Below are 21,225 nucleotides of genomic sequence, written 5' to 3' on the forward strand. Positions count from 1 at the left end.
TAGATCAAGTGTATAATAGGGGCAAATCGATGGTATCAAGCGATCCCTTAGTTGTATGACATGAGGGTTTTTGTTGTGGGGCCTCTGTTTCCAGATCATCTTCAAGGTTTATCCGATTTTACCCCATGTGAAAAAGAAATCGATAAACATCTCATGCCAAGTTCGGATTTTTATAAACCTCATCTGCTTCAAGTCCACGAACAGAAAAAATGGGTTTTTTTTCTGAAATTCCGACTGCTGCTTTTCTTCTTCGTTGTCGGCGACTATTGATGGGTAGCATGACTGGATGGTGGCAGGGGGAGGAGATGCTGAGACAAATTGCTCTTCTTATGTATGTTCTTTTTCGGGATTCCGGGGAATTTCTCCCAACAAAATGGGATGCCAATATATCAAATTGTTGTGGATGAGATATGATTTGTGACAAAAGAATCATCAGATATCGAGTTTCAATTTGGGGTTAAGGGTAGAGAGAGAGAGAGAGAGAGAGAGAGAGAGAGAGAGAGAGAGAGAGAGAGAGAGAGAGAGAAGGTGGGGCCCTTCTTATTTAATTAATTATTAAAATAAATATATTAGTATTAGATTTAAAAAGAAATGAAAGAAAAATGAAAAATAAAAAACTCAAGGGTATTACAGTCATTTCACTATTCAGATGGACCAAAAACGCAACGAAACTACCTCAAAAGGACCATCAATCAAAAAAAAGTCGTGGTTTGGACTAAAACCCCAAAAAAATGCATACCACATGGACCATTTTTGCAATTTTGTCTATAAATTATTATAACAAATCATTAGTAATAAAACGTGAACACGTAGGACGGATGAAATGGGTAAGAATGTGCATCAATATTTTTTTTTATTAGTTTTACAAATAATTAATATATTAAAATTGATAAAGATAACAATCCACTAAAAAATAGAATAGAACTTGGTATTTATATTCCTACCCTTGGAGCTTCATTTTATACACATTAATCCCATAATCAACTGCCACGTTTATTCGTTTTTGTTAGGTGGGATTACACAACATTAACTAACATTTAACACGATTAATTAATTAATCCATCTATAGGCTAATGCCAAGCAGAGACGACGGTAAGTGGCCGTCCCATCCACCCAAAGCTAATCCCACCGGAATCTTCTTTTACAGTGAAACCCAGGTTGCCACGTGTCCATGAATTCAGCTTTGACTTAAGCGACTCGGCGGTGAGTTGACTCACTGGTTTTGAATCAAACCCGGCCATCCTCAACCGGGCCCGCCATTTGCCGAACACTTCGCATCTTTCAACACGGTCCCTCCCTTCGCACGCAACCGAGTTAAAAATTCTCCGACTCAGTCCCTCCTCAATCTTGACTCGCTCTGGGTTGGTCCTTGGAATCGTCGCTTCTAACGAATTTAAAAAGGAGGTGTAATAACTAAACAAGTCGTTTACACGCGCCGTGAAGGAAGCGGTGTTCGCGTTCAGTTCCTGTTCCACTACCGTCACCACCGCCGGTGATAAGTCTTTCACCCGTCGGAGCACCTCGTCTCTCAGATTCTCAGTCGTCACGCTCTCGTCCGGCAACTTACTCAACTTGAAAGCGAAATTTACGGCCAAAACCTCCTCGTTTTCAATCGTTAAACCTTGCTTGTTGAGATCGGATAATTTGAAATCCAAAACATTATAATAAAACAAAACACCCAATTTGTTAGAAAGTGATCTGAGTCCATCACCAACAAGCTTCAGTCTTTCAAAACCCCAATTACCGAAATCTTTAAAAGTTGTGAGCTTTAACGAAATGGGAATCACTCCATCAATCTTACGCGCCGCGGCAATCTCGTGAAGTAAGTACACGTACTGAAGCCCATGACCAACATCAAAATCTACCACATGGATCCTTCTCTCGGGTCTACCCGAACCCAATAAAGCTTGCAGGATGACATTATTCGCCGCCATGAAAGCTATCTTGAAACACGGCGATTTGTCGTACAGCAATTGCGTTGACAAAATATGCTCTTTTCGGTACAACTCCGTGGCTGGGGAGGCCTGTTCCTCCGTCGTGGAGTTCACGCTCACGCGCGATCGGAGAGCAGACGCCATATGAAAACCCAAGCGTTGTTCAGGAGATCCACGCGCGTTGGAAAATTGGTTAATGCGCGTGATTAGCTCCATCGCAATCTCTGATTTCCCGTCTGTTATTGCGTCGGCGGCGTCTGATATGAACTGCTTCGGAGAAACTGTCGCTGACGACGATGCAGATGATGACGTGGACGACGTCGTTGGAGAAGGTGCAACGGTATTGTCTGGATTTTGTGCCTGAAGAGGACTCAGTAACTTCTGAATCGTTTCGGACCACTCGGTGTCTGTAATCACCGAAACAGCGTCGTGTTCTCCGTCGTCATCGTCTAACAAAAGCTCTTTCTCTAGTTCTTGTAAACGATTCAACATCTTTGTCTCCATTTCTTGATTCTTCGGCAGTTGTTTTGCAGGAGAGTAATCGTTAATCTGATAATTACTCATGACGCCGTTGAAGTTTGGCCGGAGTTGTTGAGGAATCTGACCACCGTATCTAGAAACAGACGACGAGGAGATACTAGAAACCGAAGAAACTTCCGGCGAAGATAAGAAATCCGTCTGTTGATTATACGCCCTTGGTTTCACGTTTCTCAAGTAAACCGCAGCTTGTTGCCGGAGCTGGTGTTGCTGTTGGAATTCTGCCAATGATCGCTTTCCAACAAAGTCAGATCGTGACCCACCGACCGGCGACAAGGAATCGGAGAGAATACCAGCTAACGGAGACCTGTAATTCACTTGCTGGTTGTAATTACTTCTGTTAACATTCATCATGGACATAGATCTTCCGGATACGTTGCTTACACCGCCTCCGTTCGCATTGAAGAAATCTGGAAACCCGCCGGAAAACCCAGACGACATTATCACCGGAGGTAAATGGAATGAAGCTAAAAGGAAAAGCTTTTATTTTTACGAGGAAAAAATATTCATGGAGGGGGAAATTCAAAAGGGGTTTCGTGAATTTGATCGAAAAGCAAAATTGGATCGATTCTTGTATTTGATCGTGAAGGTATGAGTATTGTTTGTTACAAGTGGCTTATAAAAAGCTTCCTTTTCTTGACGGGAGCCACGTATTACAATAAATATATTCTACACCATACGGTTGATTATTTAAATTATGAAATTCAATATAGACCGGTAATGTTTGATACACATAAATATTTACTGTTTAAAACTTATGATTTATAGTTCTGCATAATTAATACTATAAATCTGCATAGTTAATAGGTAGTATGTTGTGTGTCGTTCATCTGTAACGTCGTCACGGTCGAAGGTAATTAGAAATATAATTTAAGTTATTAAAATTGCGGTGCAGAAAAATAAAAAAAAATAAATCGTAAAACCCAAAAAAAATAAATGTCAGAGCGTTTGATAGAAATTCAATGATTTAGTGTTGAAATAAAGAGGGATAATTAGCTCTCGTAATATTTGATTATTACAGTGATATAATTCATAAAATTGTAATAATACTATATAAAGTGACACCATTCAAAAATCAGCTACACATAGAACTCTAGTTTAAACCCATAAACACACCAAATAGGATAAACTCATCATTGTAGACTTCAAATTCATATAAATCAATGATCTATGTTTGTCATCCTATGATTTTTAAATGATAATAAATATAATAAAAAATTATTAGTTTTTATTAAATATGACAAGTTTCTAAATCATGGTAGTGTTGCTATTTTCCTAGATTAAGTGGGTAATAAAAACAAATATGATTAATATCACTACAAAAAAATGTCAATTAGCGACGAAAACAAAATGGTCACTATCAATAGGAGTTGTCACTAAATGTTTTAGTGACCAAATTTTTAGTCGTCACTATAGGTCCGTCACAAAACTGATTAGTGACAAAAATATATAAATGGTCACTAAACAGTGACTAAAATATAATGGTCACTAAATTTGTGACGATCAGTTTCGTCACTAAATGTTGTCACTAATCAATGAAAGTCGTCACTGTTTTAGCTAATTAGTGACCATAAAAAGTCGTCACTGTCTTATCCAATTAGTGACCATAGAAAGTCGTCACTGGTTTATCCAATTAGTGACCATTGAAAGTCGTCACTGGTTCATTCGATTAATGACCATAAAAAGTCGTCACTGATTGATCCGATTAGTGACCATAAAAAGTCGTCACTGATTTATCCGATTAGTTACCAATAAAACTCGTCACCGATTTTTGTTGCTAGTTCGATTATTTAACCCATTTAAGTAACCTTAAACGAACCTACAATCTACAAAGACTGAAATGGGCTAAAAACATCATATATTCACCTTTGAACAAATTTAGGACCACCAAAACAGATTTCCAAAAACAGTAAGTACTCCAATTCTAACTGGCTTACTCATTTTATAAACTGTACACAAATAATAGTTGTTACAAAAGAATGTGATATAGATTGTTATCAAGCCTTGTTAGAGGGAGGCCTTGTGAGTTATTTTACTAGTCAAACCAACAACTCTGACTAGCTTCCTCTAAGGCCTTTTTAACTGACTTTTACATCTCTAACTGCTTATGTGCCTACAAAACAATGACATCATTTAGGTTTGTTCGTTTAATGAGAAGGCCTTTATTGTCTTTCGAACATGAAAGGGTGAGGGTGGGTGTTACCTCGATTTTTGCTTGATAAGATGCAAATAAAGTGAGTTGCTCTGAAGTCTTTTCAGCCATTATAACTTCTGGTTATGCAGCTTTTTCTAGTGAAATCTTTTCTCCTTCATAACCAGTATTTTGGCCATCATCAATTTTGAAACTTTTAACCCCTTTTTGAAACTCATACATAACACCCTCTACAATGCTGGAACATCTACAAAATAGCCAAATATTAATATCTTTTTGTTTATTATTTATTTAACAAAAAACCATACAAGTATTACCTGTAGTCATACAATTGCACCCTTTTACTTTCCATCCTCTCTGATGTCACCACAAAGCCCCCATCACAAATGCATATCAATGTATCATACCAACGAATTGGCAGTTGTCACAAGAGTATATTTTATAAGCTTCAAAATACACTTCCCTGTATAAAACATGGTATATACATGTAACTCCAACTGAAGTGTTGGGAACTACACCTTTCATGTAATCGTAAAGTTACCAAATTTGCTTCAATGGTAGATCCATTTTCAAGTTTAACATAAGGACCAGAGTCCAAGCTTTTCATAGAGGCACCCTGCAAATGAAACATCATGTCAACAAAAGATTTAAGCTCCACATTATGTTGAAGACCATTTGTATATCTTGGTAGAGTTCTTCATATTTTTGGGTCAGTGAATAAGTGAACAGCCTTCGTAGAAGATGATTTTCTGGAAAGATGATTTATAAAAGTCTAATGGCCATATATATTATCAACTCTAAAATTGAAAAGTAACAAGTTGAAACCCTAATTTATAGTGTAACTATCCCTATTTATTTCCTAAATCGAAAATAAAGATGATAGAAAGATCAATACCTCAACAAAGTTAGTGAATTTAGGATCTCTGTTTACGACTAATCGATGAACCTAAACACACAAAAAGAGAATCAAAATCCAAATTTTATTTTTTGTTATCTAGGGTTACCTCGTGCTCCTCGGATGGATGTAGAAGGGCCAAGGGCTGAACCAGCAAAAGCCAATTGGATGCCAAAGATGTGTTCAGAAGATCTAAAGTGTAAGAAATCTAAAGAAACAAAAACAAAATAAATCCAAAATTAAAGTAAGCAATAAACGTTCACAAGAAAAATAAATCTAAATGTTCACTTACCTTCAACTTTTATTGCAGCTGTAAAAAACATAATTTTTACTAATATTCCTATCATACCCTTCAGCTTAAACCAAAGAATAATAATAGTTGTATATGAGGGGTATCTTACCCTTCATCTTAAAATGTAGTTTCCTGATCAACGATGATAGATAGGAAGGAGTATTATCTGTTAAGTGTAAAAAAATATTCTTAGTAGCCAAAAGATCGTAGTTTTCTTAGTCCCTAGCTCTCTAATGAGTTTTCACACTAAAACAAGAAGCCATAAATTATCCATTGGTGACGGAAAGCTACAAAGTATAAACTATACTTGTGGGATGTCAGCAAAGTCAGAAATTAATATGTTAGTTGATAATGATAGTATGCAACTCCTTATTTCAAAACAGAAAATGAATGAAAAATTACCTGCATGGTAAGTGGAAAATCATCTTGAATGCCGGGAGGAAAGAAAAGGTTTGCTCGCTTCTTAGTGACTGAGGGCTTTCCTTCATGTATAGAAACAAGAAGCATTAACTTTTAGAAATAAGAAACCCCAAATGAATGAAAATGAAAACAGTATGTTAAGAGAATAAACCTGGTTAAGCACCAAGCTTAAATACATGAAGCTTGAAGTAACTTGTCCAACATTAGAGCTTTTTGTTGCAAAAGAAATAAGAATTGAAGGATTCTCATTGCCAGTAACCTGTTGAAGGCATATATATATATATATATATATATATATGTGTGTGTGTGTGTGTGTGTGACTGTTACCAATGTTCTTAGATGGAAGGCAACAAAAAAGAACCCATTTTAACAATGGTCTTAACAGAAGGGGAAACATTTGTACTTTGAAAGAGACAAATGATGCTGCATGTGCTTCAAGAGCTTGACTTCACTGCTGATCAATTGAAAAAACCTATGTTTCCTTTTACTAGCTGAAAATCTGCTCAAATCAGAATGAATGGAGAGTATTATTAAAACTTAGAAATTTACCATAGGTGGTGCTATTGCTAATATGCTACACTAACAAATAAACAAATACAAACCACTGGTGAGCAGGGGCAATTCCAATCAACCATTTCTCAGATGGATCACATCTATGGTTGATTATCTGATTGTTTGATAGATTAGCTGTTCTTTCAAACATCTTTGTAGGTTCAAACATCTATAGCATGTGACAGTGGTAATATATGAACACATTTAACAAGTTAAATGGTCAAATGTGTACAAAAAAAGTTGTCTAAATGTAAACAAATTTTTTTAATAAATTTATTTAGATTTTTTATAATTTTTAACAATATTTTAATGATATTTTTTTGTATACGTTTTTCTAATACAATGTTTTAAACTTTGCTTATAAATTTTTTAAAACTTTTATTAAACTTTCATATAATTTTAATACAAGTGCTTTTAAAACAAATATTTTATTAATGTTTTAAATTTTTCTTACATGTTTTAACTTTTTTCTTTTACATTTTCATACAATTTTTCTATAACTTTCATAGAGTTATTTCTAAAATTTCTTTTACAATATTTTTAACGTGTTTCATAGATTTTGTATGACAATTTAATATTTTTTATAACATTTTAAAATACTTTCGTTAAATACTAGTTTAAAACGTTGTATTAAAAAAATTAAAAGTTTATAAACTTTTGATTAAAAAGTATTAAAAAGGTGTAATAATTTTAAAACATTTATACCATATAGATTTTTTTTGTTTTTTATTTGCTAAGTAATATTTTCTTTTATTTTTTTTTTAAAAGACTCTTCATACTTATTGTTACCTATTTAATTTATTTAATTTTATTGTTAGATACTATTTATTTTAAAAATATTGTATATGCTTAAAAACAAAAGAAAAAAAAATAAGAGGCTATATAAAATATTTCACAACATAAAAACATATTTATTAATTAAAAAAATAAGTTTAGTTGATCAATATTTAATTAATATTTAGGAAATTATTGATATTTTAAAAATAACATTTGAAAAAAAAATAATACAAACAAATATGAAAAATAAAATCACTATTAAAGTGGGGAAAATGACTTATCAGAGTAATTAATTTTTCATTTTGTTCATATTTATGCAACTTTTTTTTTTTTGTATATATTTGACCATTTAACTTGTTAATATGTTCACATATTACCATTGTCACATGCTATAGCCGGTGACAATGGTAATATGTGAACACATATAACAAGTTAAATGGTTAAATGTATACATAAATAAAGAAGTTGCTTAAATGAGAACAAAACGACAAAGATGATTATCATGGTAAGTCATTTTCCCATAAAGAAATCAAGAGCGTATTTTAAGAAAGGTGGAGCTTGTAACATCTTAAATTTGGGTGATCATCTCCCCATAAACATCATTTATCAAAAGTCAAGATAAAATTAATTATTTATAACTAGTTTTTTTTCGAAAAACAATGCAGTTTTAACCAATAAAAATATTTGAATAACTAAGTAGGGTGTCAATATGGTAAAATTGAGTGTTTTTTTAGCAACCCCCATTATTATCATTTTAACATCAAAACTCGATGATGCTTTTTGCCCTAGAAGAGTAATATCAAAATTCATATCTTAATAGATGATGGTATGTATGTTAGTAATTTTTGAATTTTGACGATGTAGAGCTTCCTGCTACTAGCCTACCACTCATCCCAAGACGATACATGCTACAACCTATATCAAATTCGAGAATGATAAATATTTTTTTTTAATTCAGATAACTTTTATAGAACGCAATAGATTCATACCATATAAATATATGGACTAAATTACAAAAATAGTTCCATTTTTGGACGTTAATTTCTTTACCCTGAAGTTGCACACCTGCAAGTGTTAAAAAAACACGAGTACAAAATGGTAAACTGCACATTTTGAGCAGTCTACTTCAACCCGTCCCAAAGCCTACGTAGGAGGATAATCGTGCAACACTAGCAATATTTTGGATGTGCAATCGTTTAAACTTTGAATCTACTGTGTGGAAATCCACTCCACAATCATTAGGATTCCATCGCGGTGACAATAAACACATGAGTAAATTCCATGATATTTGGCTATTATTAAGGGTTGTTCCACATGAATAACTCATAAAGCCTTGAGTTTGTAGCACCATTAGATGTTTAAAGCACTCAATTTTACTATAATGGGTAATAGTAATGATAACAAAACAGAGAGTTGTGAGATGGTTTGCCACTTCAAATCCTCAAAAATTTAATCCTATCTTGATCTCATGTTCGTCATCTCCTTCAATTCCTGCCAAACAAAATAAATTCGTCTAAATAAACTTTAACATAAACGAATACGAGGAACTAAATGATAAGAAACGAGAAATAAAGGAGAAATGCATGGTTGTTAAGAGAGGATTCGATGTACGGATGAGAGGATGACGTTCGAGCATACATATAAGGTTAGGACTAAACCTCCTTTTCTTTTTAAAACTGATTCATAGTGGTGGGAGGCGTCGGTGGCTGCATGGAATGAGGAGGAGGCCAGTGGTTGTAGGGAAGGAGGATAAAGTGACAATGACTCGAGTGGGTATCGGTGCTAGGCGATGTTCTTATGAAAAATGAAAGAAAATGGAAGGTGATGGTTTATTAAGGGTACTGGTGGAAGTCTTGGAACAATGAATGATTTAGAATGGTTAGCATCACGACGTTTCAGAAGGTCACTCAAAGGTGTTGAATCAGTAAGAGGAAAAATGTGTATATTAAACATCTTTGATGTTGAACCATTAAGATGTTGCATATTAATGGTATCATTAAAAGACTTGCCAAACATCCCGTTAAACAGAAACTCCTTAAACTATATAAATTCTTATTTAATTTAATAGTTAAAGTTTGGTGCATTGCCTCCGTCAAATGGTTGTTTCATATGGTTGTTTAATACTCTAGTCATTTGTTTCGTATGTTTTATATTTATTTTAGAACGGTGAAATATACTTTATAATCTACTCTTATATTTTGCTTATGTTCTGAATAAGATTTTAAATCCTAAGCACTTAAGTTGATTGACATTGTATCTACACTATATCAAATATAGTTAAACTATAATTTCAACCAATACAACAATAAATGAATCTATAAAAATACTAAAACTTAACACGATAAAAATGTAAATATTGTTGCTTTTCCATAAACAATAATTTACTAATTTATTTAACTAAACGAACTTCTTAAGTACTTAGGCTTGAGGAAGTGGTGTTGGTTATGTTGAGCTCCACTTCTCCCCTAAAAGCCTCCCACCTCACCATCTTCATCTTTGCATCTTGGTAGCCAACATGTCGAGCACACATTTTTTGAGGTGTTCGCCGAGCTCGAGGGTTAGTGTTCTTCTCGTCATGTCGTGGCCATCAAGGACGTCAAGCACCTTTGCCATTCCCACTCTCACAACCTTATTTATAGGTTCCAAAATATTCTAACATATATATCTATATATATATATATATATATATATATACACACACACACACACACACACACACATTTCTACGATAAAATTGGTATATCGCAACTTAATTATCGGGAAATCTTGATGGAATTTTCTATATTTCAGGCTTGTACTCCAGCCATGGTGATTGGCTCGGGTGCAACTTCTACTACAACAGGTATTTGCTGAATCACTGGGGGTTGATTCCTATTCCCATTCGCATTCCCAGCTCCACTGCGGGTTCTTGCCATCTCGATCTATACACCGAATACGGTGAATTTAGATCCTTATTTAGGATAGACGTTTAAACCGTCCTTATCACTCCGAAACGTTTACATGTTAGTTCTAATATCGTAGTCGTACGTTTAGAATCTTGAACACATAAGGTTTCCAGATCTGGTCGGCAACAGACCATAGATCCGAACAAGTAACATCATATAGGGCATAAATCATTTAGCACATAAATCATATTAGACATTTTCCTAAATAAGCTAGTGCTTGTGTCTATTCAGGTGTATTACCTAAATTTATTAGACACACTCCTCACGATCATCACTTAGCATTCTAAGTTTAAGTCTAGAAATAAATCCATATTCCTAGTTCGCTTAAACTAATGCTCTGATACCAACTGTGACATCCCCATTTTCACGGCCAGAAAAGACCGACTTTGTTATGCTTTATAAAAATCAGAGTACCTCTTTTAATAAAAATGTTGCGGAATTTGTTCCCAGAAAAACATGATAAATACGTTATCAAATCATTTCCCAAGAAATGTATTTCATTCATTTTCAAAACATTGGGATGTCATCGTCAATACAGAAACATAAGCATAAACAGAACTTACATTCATTTACACTAGTGATCTATATCTCTTTTAAATCTCTCAGTGTATAGTAGCTTCATATCGACACCTGTGATACAAATAAGCTTGAGTGGGTCAGGTTGGGAAACCTGGTGAGTACATAGAGTTTTCAACCCACAATAATATAATTATTATGTATAATCATCAAACAATCAACCCAATTACCCATCCCCATTATCTTCTTTTACTCTTAAGGATCTACCCTAAGAATCAAATATTTCTCGTTCATCCATTCCTAAGGAATCGGCACGAAGTCCATCATCAACGGGGTTTAGGCACTAAGTCTGCATAGTCGTCAGGATTTATACAACAGGCACTAAGTCCGCATAGTCGCCAGGGTTCTAGGCACTAAGTCTGCATAGTCGCCAGGGTTTATACAACAGGCACTAAGTCCGCATAGTCGCCAGGGTTTTGGCACCAAGTCTGCATGATCGCCAAGGTTTAGGCACCAAGTATGGATGATCGCCAGGGTTTAGAGTACACCGGGTGAACACATCGTTCACAACACCTACAGGTTGCGAGCCTGCTAGTGTTCCACTGGACTATCTAGAATAGTCCGTGGTTGTCACCCATACTCTGCTAGATGACGGGGCCATCATTTGGGAAAGGCTTCTCACATCGTCCACCTCTCACACTCACCTCGTGGTCTATAACACCTATCAACTCATCATCCAACTCATATTCCATCTACCCATGTTTTACCCAACATATTATGTAGATATAATTACATATACAGTTTAAATCATATAAAACTTGTATAAAATCGTTCATCCATCATAGATAGCAAGTATACAGATAATATGCACACATAGCACGTAATTTATATAAAATACTTCATATCTATGCACTCACTTGATTAGGTGGTGACTCGGTACTTGAACAGCGTTTCGTTACTTCTTAAAACAATTTCCCTTGACAAAACCTAGTATCAATACCACTAGGGTTTAGTCTAACGTTAACCGCGACTAATTAATAGTTTAGCTATTATTATTATTATATAAGCGTTAAATAACACTCAATATAACTCATAATAATAGCTCAAATAATTATTTTAAGGACCTAATAACATTACTATAATTATCTAAAAGTTATATTAAAAATTGCATAGGCGTAGCTCACTTACAGCGGGTTTTATTAAAAACCGGGTTTTGCTCGGAGCAGCGTTTCCGAACCGAAATACCCTTTTTCTCGAGACTCCGGGCGCCTCGGGGCTTCCTTTAGGTGCTAGGGATTTTTTCCTAGGGTTTAGGGGTGGTTTGGGGAGCTAGAGAGAGAAAGAAACTAGAGAGAGAATGAGAATTGGTGTGAAAAATCCGGAAACCCTCGCCTCCTTTTATAGCCTGCGAGCCCTCTCCGAACGCTGGGCGTTCAGCACAGCTACGCTGGGCGTAGCTTCGGATAGGGTCCAGCTGCGTCCAGCTGTCTCGTACTTCGGAAGAGGATAAGGAGCGAAGGTACGGTGGGCGTACCAACCTTGAACGCGGGGCGTAGTGCGAAGCGACGTGGCGTGATCCGAAGGGTGCTTTGCGATCAGCGATGGACGGCTGCGATGAGGCCACGTCATCTATCTCTCATCAGACTTCGTGATTTCGATTCCAAACTTCAAAAATTCGTATCTTCCTCACACGAGATCCGTTTTTGATGTTCTTTATATCCACGCGTAGGCGGAAACGTACTCTACAACTTTCGTTTAGACTCCGTAGGCTAATTTTGACTTTATTTTAAAAGTTATATTATTAACAGGCCGGGACAGGATTGGTCCGTTAAAAATTCATAACTTCTTCATCCGACGTCCGTTTTCGTCTGTCTTTTTATCGTTGCGCTACAAATAACGAGATCTTCGATTCTCGTTTAGGTTGTGTCAGCTAAAAACCGCTCGTTCTAATATTCGAACTTCGGGTTGTACACTGCTAAGCCGAAACTTCGAAAAATCATAACTTCCTCATACGAAGTCAGATTTGGGCGTTCTTTTTATGGACGCTCTCGGTTTAACGTTTTCTACGACTTTCGTTTAGATCGCTAAGGTTAAAACTCGCTCTATCGTAAATTCACTATTTACGTCTCTCGGTGCCATGCCGGTTTTGCCGTAAAACTTCGGCGGGTCATAACTTCTTCGTTATAACTCGGATTTCGGCGTTCTTTATATGTCCGGAAACCTTGAGACATATTCTACAACTTGGTTAAATTTATTTATTCTAAATAATCTTTTGTCGAAAAGTCATTTTCGACCCCTATTATCTCTAAATTGACTAGCCCGGATCTACGGGCGTTACACCTACAAACTAATTTGAAAATCAAAATCAAAACCTGAAATCTAACGTAACCTAAAACTCAAAATAAAAAAAATCAAAGCTAACCAAAATTGCAACTCAAAATCAAAATCAGAGCCGAAAATTTTCTAGTTTTGAAATAATCTTCATCAAGCAATAAAAAAATAACCAAATTCAAAAATACATGGTAAAATGAAATCGAGAAAATCTCTGTGAAATCAAACAATAACCTTCAACTTGAAATCATGAGATCTGGGAATAAACTTGCAACTTGAAAGAAATGAGACCCGAGACTCAAAACATATCCAAATCCAACACAATGAAATCGAGACAAAGCAGTCGGAAGTCTATGGTGGCTTCATGTGTGTCAGGGAGAGGGGGGGGTAGAGTGGATAGTCGGCGGTTAATGGTCACTTTCGAGGTGCAGATCGACGGGAGGGGGGGTATCTTCTTCGAAAAGTCGCCCGTTCCACTCCAAGGCTTGATGGTCGACAATTTCTGAAATTCCACCACCGGTGAGCACTATCCCATTCCTCTCTTTCATTTTAGGTCAAATCTTCGATTTTGAGGTTAGATTTTCAATTTCAACCATATCGTCATTCATATACGAGGCTTGTTTTGAGGTTAGATATTCGAAATCAACCAAATCGACCACATATGGAGGGGTTTCTCGAAGCTCGTCGAAGAAAAATTGATGTTGTCAAATCGACCACATATGCAAATATCAATGACCTCACCGGCGGAAGATAATGTTGCACAAATGAAAGAAGAGATAAAGGGAAAGATGTGTTCATGTTTAACTTCAAAGATGTGGGGCTGTTGGGGTGAGGTGAGGGTAAAGTGTGGGTAGGAGTGGGGCCTATTTCTTTATTTATATTATAAATAATAATAAGTAATATTAGATTAACTAAAAAACAAAAACATAAGGGTATTATGGTAATTTCAGATCTGGTACGAACTAAAAAATCAATAAAATCGTCTTTTAGGGATGAAACGTGTAAGTTTAAAGCAAATGAGGGACGGTCCAAGTTAATTTTTGAAAATAGGGACTGGACGTGCCTTTTGACAACTGCACGAGGGACGATTCGTGTAATTTACTCTATTAAAAAATGGTAAACTATATCATCTTAACGACCTATGTCAAGTCGCTGCAAAGCCTATATGGGAGATCAATAGTGAAACACTATTGATATTGTGGGAAAAATCGACACTGTAGCGCAACAAAGTTTTGAGTTTGTTCCAGATTAGTCATTTTTTTTTTTTTTTTTTTTTTTTTTTGCAATAGGTCCTTAAAATATTTATTTACCGGTTAAATAGGGGAATCATTGAATTTAATTCCGGTTTCACCGGTAATACTTAATCTACGTGGCTTTTTCTATTTTTTTTTCAAAATAAAAAATTTAAACTTTATCTACCTAGCTTTCTTTTTCAATGGAATTGATGGAATTGAGCCGTAAACTAAAACAACTGAAACCATTCCACCATTCTTTCGTTACAACTCGGTAATTCATAGCGATTCTATTGGAGCTCTCAATAGAATTACTTTTGATTTACACCTTAAGATCCATTGTTCTTCTCCTCTTTCGACAATACATCAACTATCTATCTCAATATCAATTCCACATTCTCGAAGTATCTGCTGCCCCTCTTTCTCTCTCTCTCTCTCTCTATATATATATATAATTCATAGCGATTCTATTGGAGCTCTCAATAGAATTACTTTTGATTTACACCTTAAGATCCATTGTTCTTCTCCTCTTTCGACAATACATCAACTATCTATCTCAATATCAATTCCACATTCTCGAAGTATCTGCTGCCCCTCTTTCTCTCTCTCTCTCTCTCTCTCTATATATATATATATATATATATATATATATATATATATATATATATATATATAGAGGCTCAACCAATTTGAGACTCTAAGCAAACAAAAAAATTGAGGTCCTTCAAGTAAGCAAACAGTTTCGAACTTGAGACCTTTAATTTTATAAACCAATGCTTTTACCACTAAGCCAAGCTTCAGCTTGTCATTGTAACCCAAGAAATACGTATATATACATATATAACAGAATAAGTTTTAAAATTGGGGGTCATTTGGCCTTTAGTATACTTAATGTTATCATAGTTAGTTCTTAACAGCCTTGACCTTGAGAAAACTTAAATTCGTTCCAACTTCCAACAAAAATCGTTCCAAACCTGATTCAAGAGTAATGTACTACAAATTTGAAGTTCAAACTAGACTACTAGAGCATCCAAAAAAATCCACATCATAATTCATAAATGAAAAAAAAAAAAAACTTAACAGTTAACAAATGATCCACCGCAATCTATGCTCAATTAACCCTGATAACACATCAAACATTAACCCTGATAGATAATCTGATAGACTGATAATCAGATTCAGATATTCATATAATGGAAGGTTTGAAAACTGTTACAAATATAAGATATCAAACGTAATCCTAATAGAGTAACTAAGAATCAGATTGATAGGGTATCAGTGGAAGAAGAAGAGTAGTCGTTTGGTTATTAGAGTAAGAAAAATCAATTATGAAACATAAGAAGAATCGAGAATCAACTAATCAGATTATCATATTATCAGAGGAAGAACCAAAGAAGAAGAACATATCAAATTTAACATACCCGTTTCACTGTCTCAATCGATATTGCAGATTGGTAACAGTTGCTTCTTGCTTCTGTCGAGAATGGAAAATCAAAGAATGAGAAGACGAGAAGGAAGATTGGAACAGTCCGCGGTCTCTTGGTTTTGATGATTTCTGTCGGTCTGTGGCATGCGCGATTCAAAGAACCAGTAATCGAGATTTTTGCTTCTGTCTTCAAATGCCAAACACCCAATAGCAAAGCAAGTAGTCCCGACACTAGCACAAAGAACCCAATCATGATATGAAGGATTGCATATCCACCCAGTTTTGAGGGTTTCTTTTTAAGAGAAAAAGCAGGAAGCAATAATGAATCAGAAGTAGGTGGGAGGTTGTTTTTGAGAAAAGCAGAGCTATGAAATCTTTCGAGAGATCGAGGCATAACTCCAATGAAAAAATTGTTAGACAAATCTATAATTTGTAAATTCGGGGTACTGAAATCGGGGATGTCACCGGAATGTGAGTTGTTAGCGAGACTCAAAACTATGAGGCGAGTCAAACTTGAAATAGAAGGAGAAATGCTTCCATAAAACCATTCATGGTGAGATTAAGAAAATATAGATTGTGATAAATTTAATGAACGAGATAAGTTATTGCATTGACCAAAGTGCCTCGTCAGCACCATATGGCATACTCTATTGACCAAAGTGTCATGTGGTGAACCATGTCACGTGTGTTACCGGTTGTATCATTTTCCTTTCCAAAAATTGTCTATTTAATAGGTAAATTGATATTTTAGGAACTTATTGTGCCAAATAAAACTTCGATGACCGATCGGGAACAACCCAAAACTTTGTTATGCTACAATGTCAATTTCCCCTTTGTGGGCGTACCAATGTTTTAACATTGAACATCATGTGTGAAATTTTGCACCTCAAACATTAGACTCTCGGACCCCAAGAGAATATAGAGGGTGTGTGTTAGTCATTATAAAAATAATAAAAATTATAGTTAAAGGTCTTTTAAATACATTTTTTAGAAACAAAAACCCTTCAATTTTAATCATGCATTTTAAACAGTCATCGTATTTTACTTTTATGGGTTGGTGACTTGTTTAACTATTAAGTCTCAATGTGTAGACAATTACAAAAATAATAGTATTTTATTTTCAAAAAATAAATAATTTTCATGATTTAATCGATAATGACCTCCAAAATATAAAATTTTCTATAAAGATTCCCGTTTAACTATTTTTTTTAACAACCGAATATTATTAAAGTTAGTTAGGACTTAGGCACTAGCTAAAAAGAAAATAAAAACATTACATAACAGGATTTTGTATCCATGCATTTCAGTTTTTAGTAATCTTACGGTTCCTACTATACACTCAATTAAAAGAATACGACATTACAAATCAAAAAGTTGATCCTCTCTGCACCCTTTTTATAAAAACCAGAGCGTTCACTTGACTATTATTGCATAAATTGGGTAAATTTTCAATTTTAGTATAATTAGAAATATAATTACATTTTTGTATCGTCCAAAATCGTTATGTTACTTAAAAGAATCTAGATAAATATGCATTCAATATTAAATTTTAATAATTAAATTAGATATATAAATGATAAAGAATATCACTTTATAAAAAAAATGTCCTACGTCATATAATTTTGAAATAAAGTTCGGAATTGGTCTCGTTCTTATTTTATTTACTTACTTTTGAAGTTTTAATTAAAGTATGGTCAATTTTTATATATAAACAATATTTATTGAAAAAGTGACATTTACATAAATTATAAAACTAGTAGGAAAATGGCGGGTAGTGGGTACAATAGGATAAAGACAGAGAAATAAGAAAACAAAAGAGTACATGAGATGAAATCATATACTACTATGAGTTATACATTCTGTGATTGGTCGCCACACCATTCAAACCATATGAGATTACTTCCTTCATTTTTTCCAAGCATTAATCAAAGGTGTGAGGGCATTAGTATCTCATACGCCAGAGCCAAGTATGTTTTTAGTTTAGAATAATGCACCTTGTGATTTCCAAAATTCCAGAGCACCCAAACAAAAACCAATGTGATACCTTCATAAATCTTTGATAGTCGATCAACACCCACCAAAAATCACCTATATTGGATTAACTCTATCACCGCTGAGTATATAATCGAGAACAATTTCCACCAAGCACAAACTTTGTGACAAACTTCCACAACAATCAGGCACTCGATGAATATATGGTTTTCATCTTTTGAAGCACCATTGTATAGTTTACATCTTGTATCCGAGTCTAATCCCATGCTTCAGTTAGCAAACATTCTTCACACCCAAGGTTTTCAAATAACCATCATACACACCGAATACAACTCCCCCAATCATTCAAACTATCCTCACTTGGCCTTCAAATCCATCTCAGAACGATTTTTCGAGATTGAAAGCCAATTGGCAACAAAGGCAGACGCAGACGCTGCCTATTTCGTGAAGTACCTTAACAGAAGCTGTGTGGAATCGATTCCAATTGGCTAGGGCTCGAATAAAAAGAAGGAAGGGCGATTTCATGTGAATCACAGAAGAAGTAAAGACCGGCTTCTACAACAACAAAGTTCGTTAGAGACTGTTGCAAGAAAAGCTTAGCACCGACGTGAGGAAGGAAGAACAACAAGAAGTAAACCGAGTCCGCTGACAAAGAAGACCGAAAAGCATCAAGAAAGCAAGAGATAAAACGCAGGTAACAAGAAAGAAGGTTACAAGAGGCGAAAAAACGACATCAGGACCGGTGTTGAAACTCGAAAGTTTTTCAAGAAATGTCAGAAAATGCAGTTGCATCGACCGTTCGTGAGCAAGGTAATGTCACACTCCAGTGTCCTAAACTGACGGAAACCAACTATACTTCATGGTCAATCTTAGTTGAAACTGTGTTGAGAGCACATGGCCTTTGGAAAACCGTACTTGGATAAGATGAGGATGAGAAAAGGAACCATACTACAAAAGCTATAATTTATCCCACTCTCCCAGAAGATGTTCTTTTGTAGGTTGCTAAATACAAGGATGCACAAGATTTTGGGACTCCATTAAGATTTGGTACTTAGGTACCGAACGGGTGTAAAAGGCGAGGTTGCAAACATTACGGGGCGAGTTGGAGAGGCTAAAGATGAAGAATGACGAGAAAATCAATGAATTTCCAGGAAAAATAAGTGGTATAGTTGAGAAGTTGAAAAGTCTTCGTTCATGTCTTGATGAAGAAGTGACTATTAGAAAGTTTCTTAATTCTGTTCCAAAGAAGTATTTGCTAATTGTAACTTCTACTGAGCAATATTTCGACCATGAAAGTATGCCATTGGAAGAAGCGGTAGGAAGGTTAAAAGCCTATGAAGATAGGCTCAAAATCCATGATGAAAAGGAAGAAGAGCGATATCATGATTTTTAAAAATGATTTTTTTATAGAAGATTATTTAAGATAAATAATCTTAACTAAAGTTATAGTATATGTGAAAAGGATTCCGTACATATAAAGAACGCTGAAATCCTACTGCGTATGAAGGAGTTATGCTTCTTCGAAGTTTCGCGATTAAACCGACATGACTCTGCGTACCGTAAAAAGTGAAATTTTGATAAATTATGTTTTAACCTAAGTAATCTAAACATACGTCGTAATAGCCATAAAACCGAGAGCAAGCATATAGAGAACGTCCAAATCCGAGTTCGTATGAGGAAGTTACGATTTTTTGACGTTTCAGCGCAATAGTTTTAACACATAAATCGAATTTTAGATCGGTTGATTGTTAGCCGAAACAATCTAAACAAGAGTCGAAGATCTCGTTAAAATGAGTTTGTCGATATAAAGACATACGAGAACACACGTCGTATGCAAAAGATATGAATTTTAAACGAAGATTAGCAGTCTAAGCCTTCTAAAATAATAAATAACAAATAAAGTGAGAATTAGCCTACAAAGTCTAAATGAAAGTTGTAGATATTGTCGATAGCTACGCGTGGATATAAATTACGTAAAAAACGGAGTTCATGTGAAGAAGATACGAGTTTATGAAGTTTTCCCGAGTGCACCACGCGCATAATAAGTATGCACGGAGCGCGCTTCTAAAAGCCTCCACGCTGCTTCAGCCAACGAACGCCACATGTCACGACATGACATACCATGTGTCACGACGTGAAGAGACCAACCCAAACATCCTCTCACGAGTTTCTTTCAACCTTAGCCCCATTTTACCTTAGTTTTAAGCATCTAGCGAAGCCCTGAGGTCCCTGAGAGCCTGACATCTAGTAGCTATCAGTCTGGAGTTCTACGAAGCCCTGATGATGTCTAGTCTAAATTTAGTAAGGTATTTAAAGTGAGATTTCCAAACAATATACTATGTATACCAAACTGTGACATCCCCAAATTTACGGTGATTTTAAAAATTGTATTTATGCTTATTTTAAAACAAAGTATTTCTTTTGTTGTGGAATTGGTCCCAAAAATATTATTTCAATGTGAAATAATATTAACATTAAACATTTCTGAAGAAACGTTCAATATTGATATCTTTTCAAAACTTGGGATGTCATAACTGATACAAAACATAAGCATAAACAGATTGTAACGCCTGGTTTCTGGTATGCATTTTGTAACACCCAAAAATTTCGAACAAATTTAAACTTTCAAAACATGTCAAGTTCATCAAAACATTACAACTTTGTTTTCAAAATACATTCTATCAGAGTATTCCCAGAAACATAAACATAACAGGAGGAGCTGTACGATCATGCCTTCGCCTTGCCACGATCCCCTGATGTACCTGAAACAATAAACTGAAACTGTAAGCCCGAAAGCTTAGTGAGTTACCCCCAAAATACCGATACACATACAGTCCACATGACCATGTCAACAATAACATATCATAACAAACTGAACAGAACAGCACATAACGGGTCCACAACCCTACAGACTGAAATACCCACGAGCCCACAGTACGAGTCTCCCTTAGCCCGTAACTGGATTGCTCCTAGGGTTTGTTGGCTACCGCACGAAGCAATACAACCTCAACCCATCCCATATAACAAACACATATCATAACCACTGAGCATGCAATAATCACATAACATCACAGGTAGTCCTACAGGTCTACCTAACTGGCATAACCACTAGCATGCAACACTAACTCATACTCAACATCTAACACTGCTAGGATAACATATCCAATGGGCCGGCCTTGGTGCCTTAGACCCCTTAGTATAGTGAGGATAACTCACCTCGCAAA

The 21,225-nt window shown here is 35.3% G+C and overlaps 1 protein-coding gene and 2 long non-coding RNA genes across 3 annotated transcripts; all 3 read right to left on the reverse strand.

The window, feature by feature from the left end:
• Positions 1-907: 907 nt before the first annotated feature.
• On the reverse strand, positions 908-3,082 carry LOC145161631 (scarecrow-like protein 8). The gene has a single exon (XM_079081193.1). The coding sequence runs from the start codon at positions 2,910-2,912 to the stop codon at positions 1,071-1,073; it is 1,842 nt and encodes a 613-aa protein (XP_078937319.1). The 5' UTR covers positions 2,913-3,082; the 3' UTR covers positions 908-1,070.
• Positions 3,083-4,679: 1,597 nt separating this feature from the next.
• LOC145157183 (uncharacterized) lies at positions 4,680-6,705 on the reverse strand. Its single transcript, XR_013737148.1, has 8 exons — positions 6,634-6,705; positions 6,213-6,489; positions 5,920-5,976; positions 5,628-5,726; positions 5,519-5,569; positions 5,142-5,239; positions 4,941-5,086; positions 4,680-4,870 (listed from the first exon to the last, which is right to left on the reverse strand). It is a non-coding gene; the product is annotated as an uncharacterized LOC145157183 (long non-coding RNA).
• A 2,123-nt stretch (positions 6,706-8,828) lies between these two features.
• LOC145157184 (uncharacterized) lies at positions 8,829-16,557 on the reverse strand. Its single transcript, XR_013737149.1, has 2 exons — positions 16,005-16,557; positions 8,829-9,050 (listed from the first exon to the last, which is right to left on the reverse strand). It is a non-coding gene; the product is annotated as an uncharacterized LOC145157184 (long non-coding RNA).
• Between the last annotated feature and the right edge of the window lie 4,668 nt (positions 16,558-21,225).

This window comes from Lactuca virosa, chromosome 2, assembly GCF_052849685.1.
Source record: "Lactuca virosa cultivar CGN04683 chromosome 2, Lactuca_virosa_CGN04683_v6, whole genome shotgun sequence".
In the NCBI taxonomy this organism is placed as follows: Eukaryota; Viridiplantae; Streptophyta; class Magnoliopsida; order Asterales; family Asteraceae; genus Lactuca; species Lactuca virosa.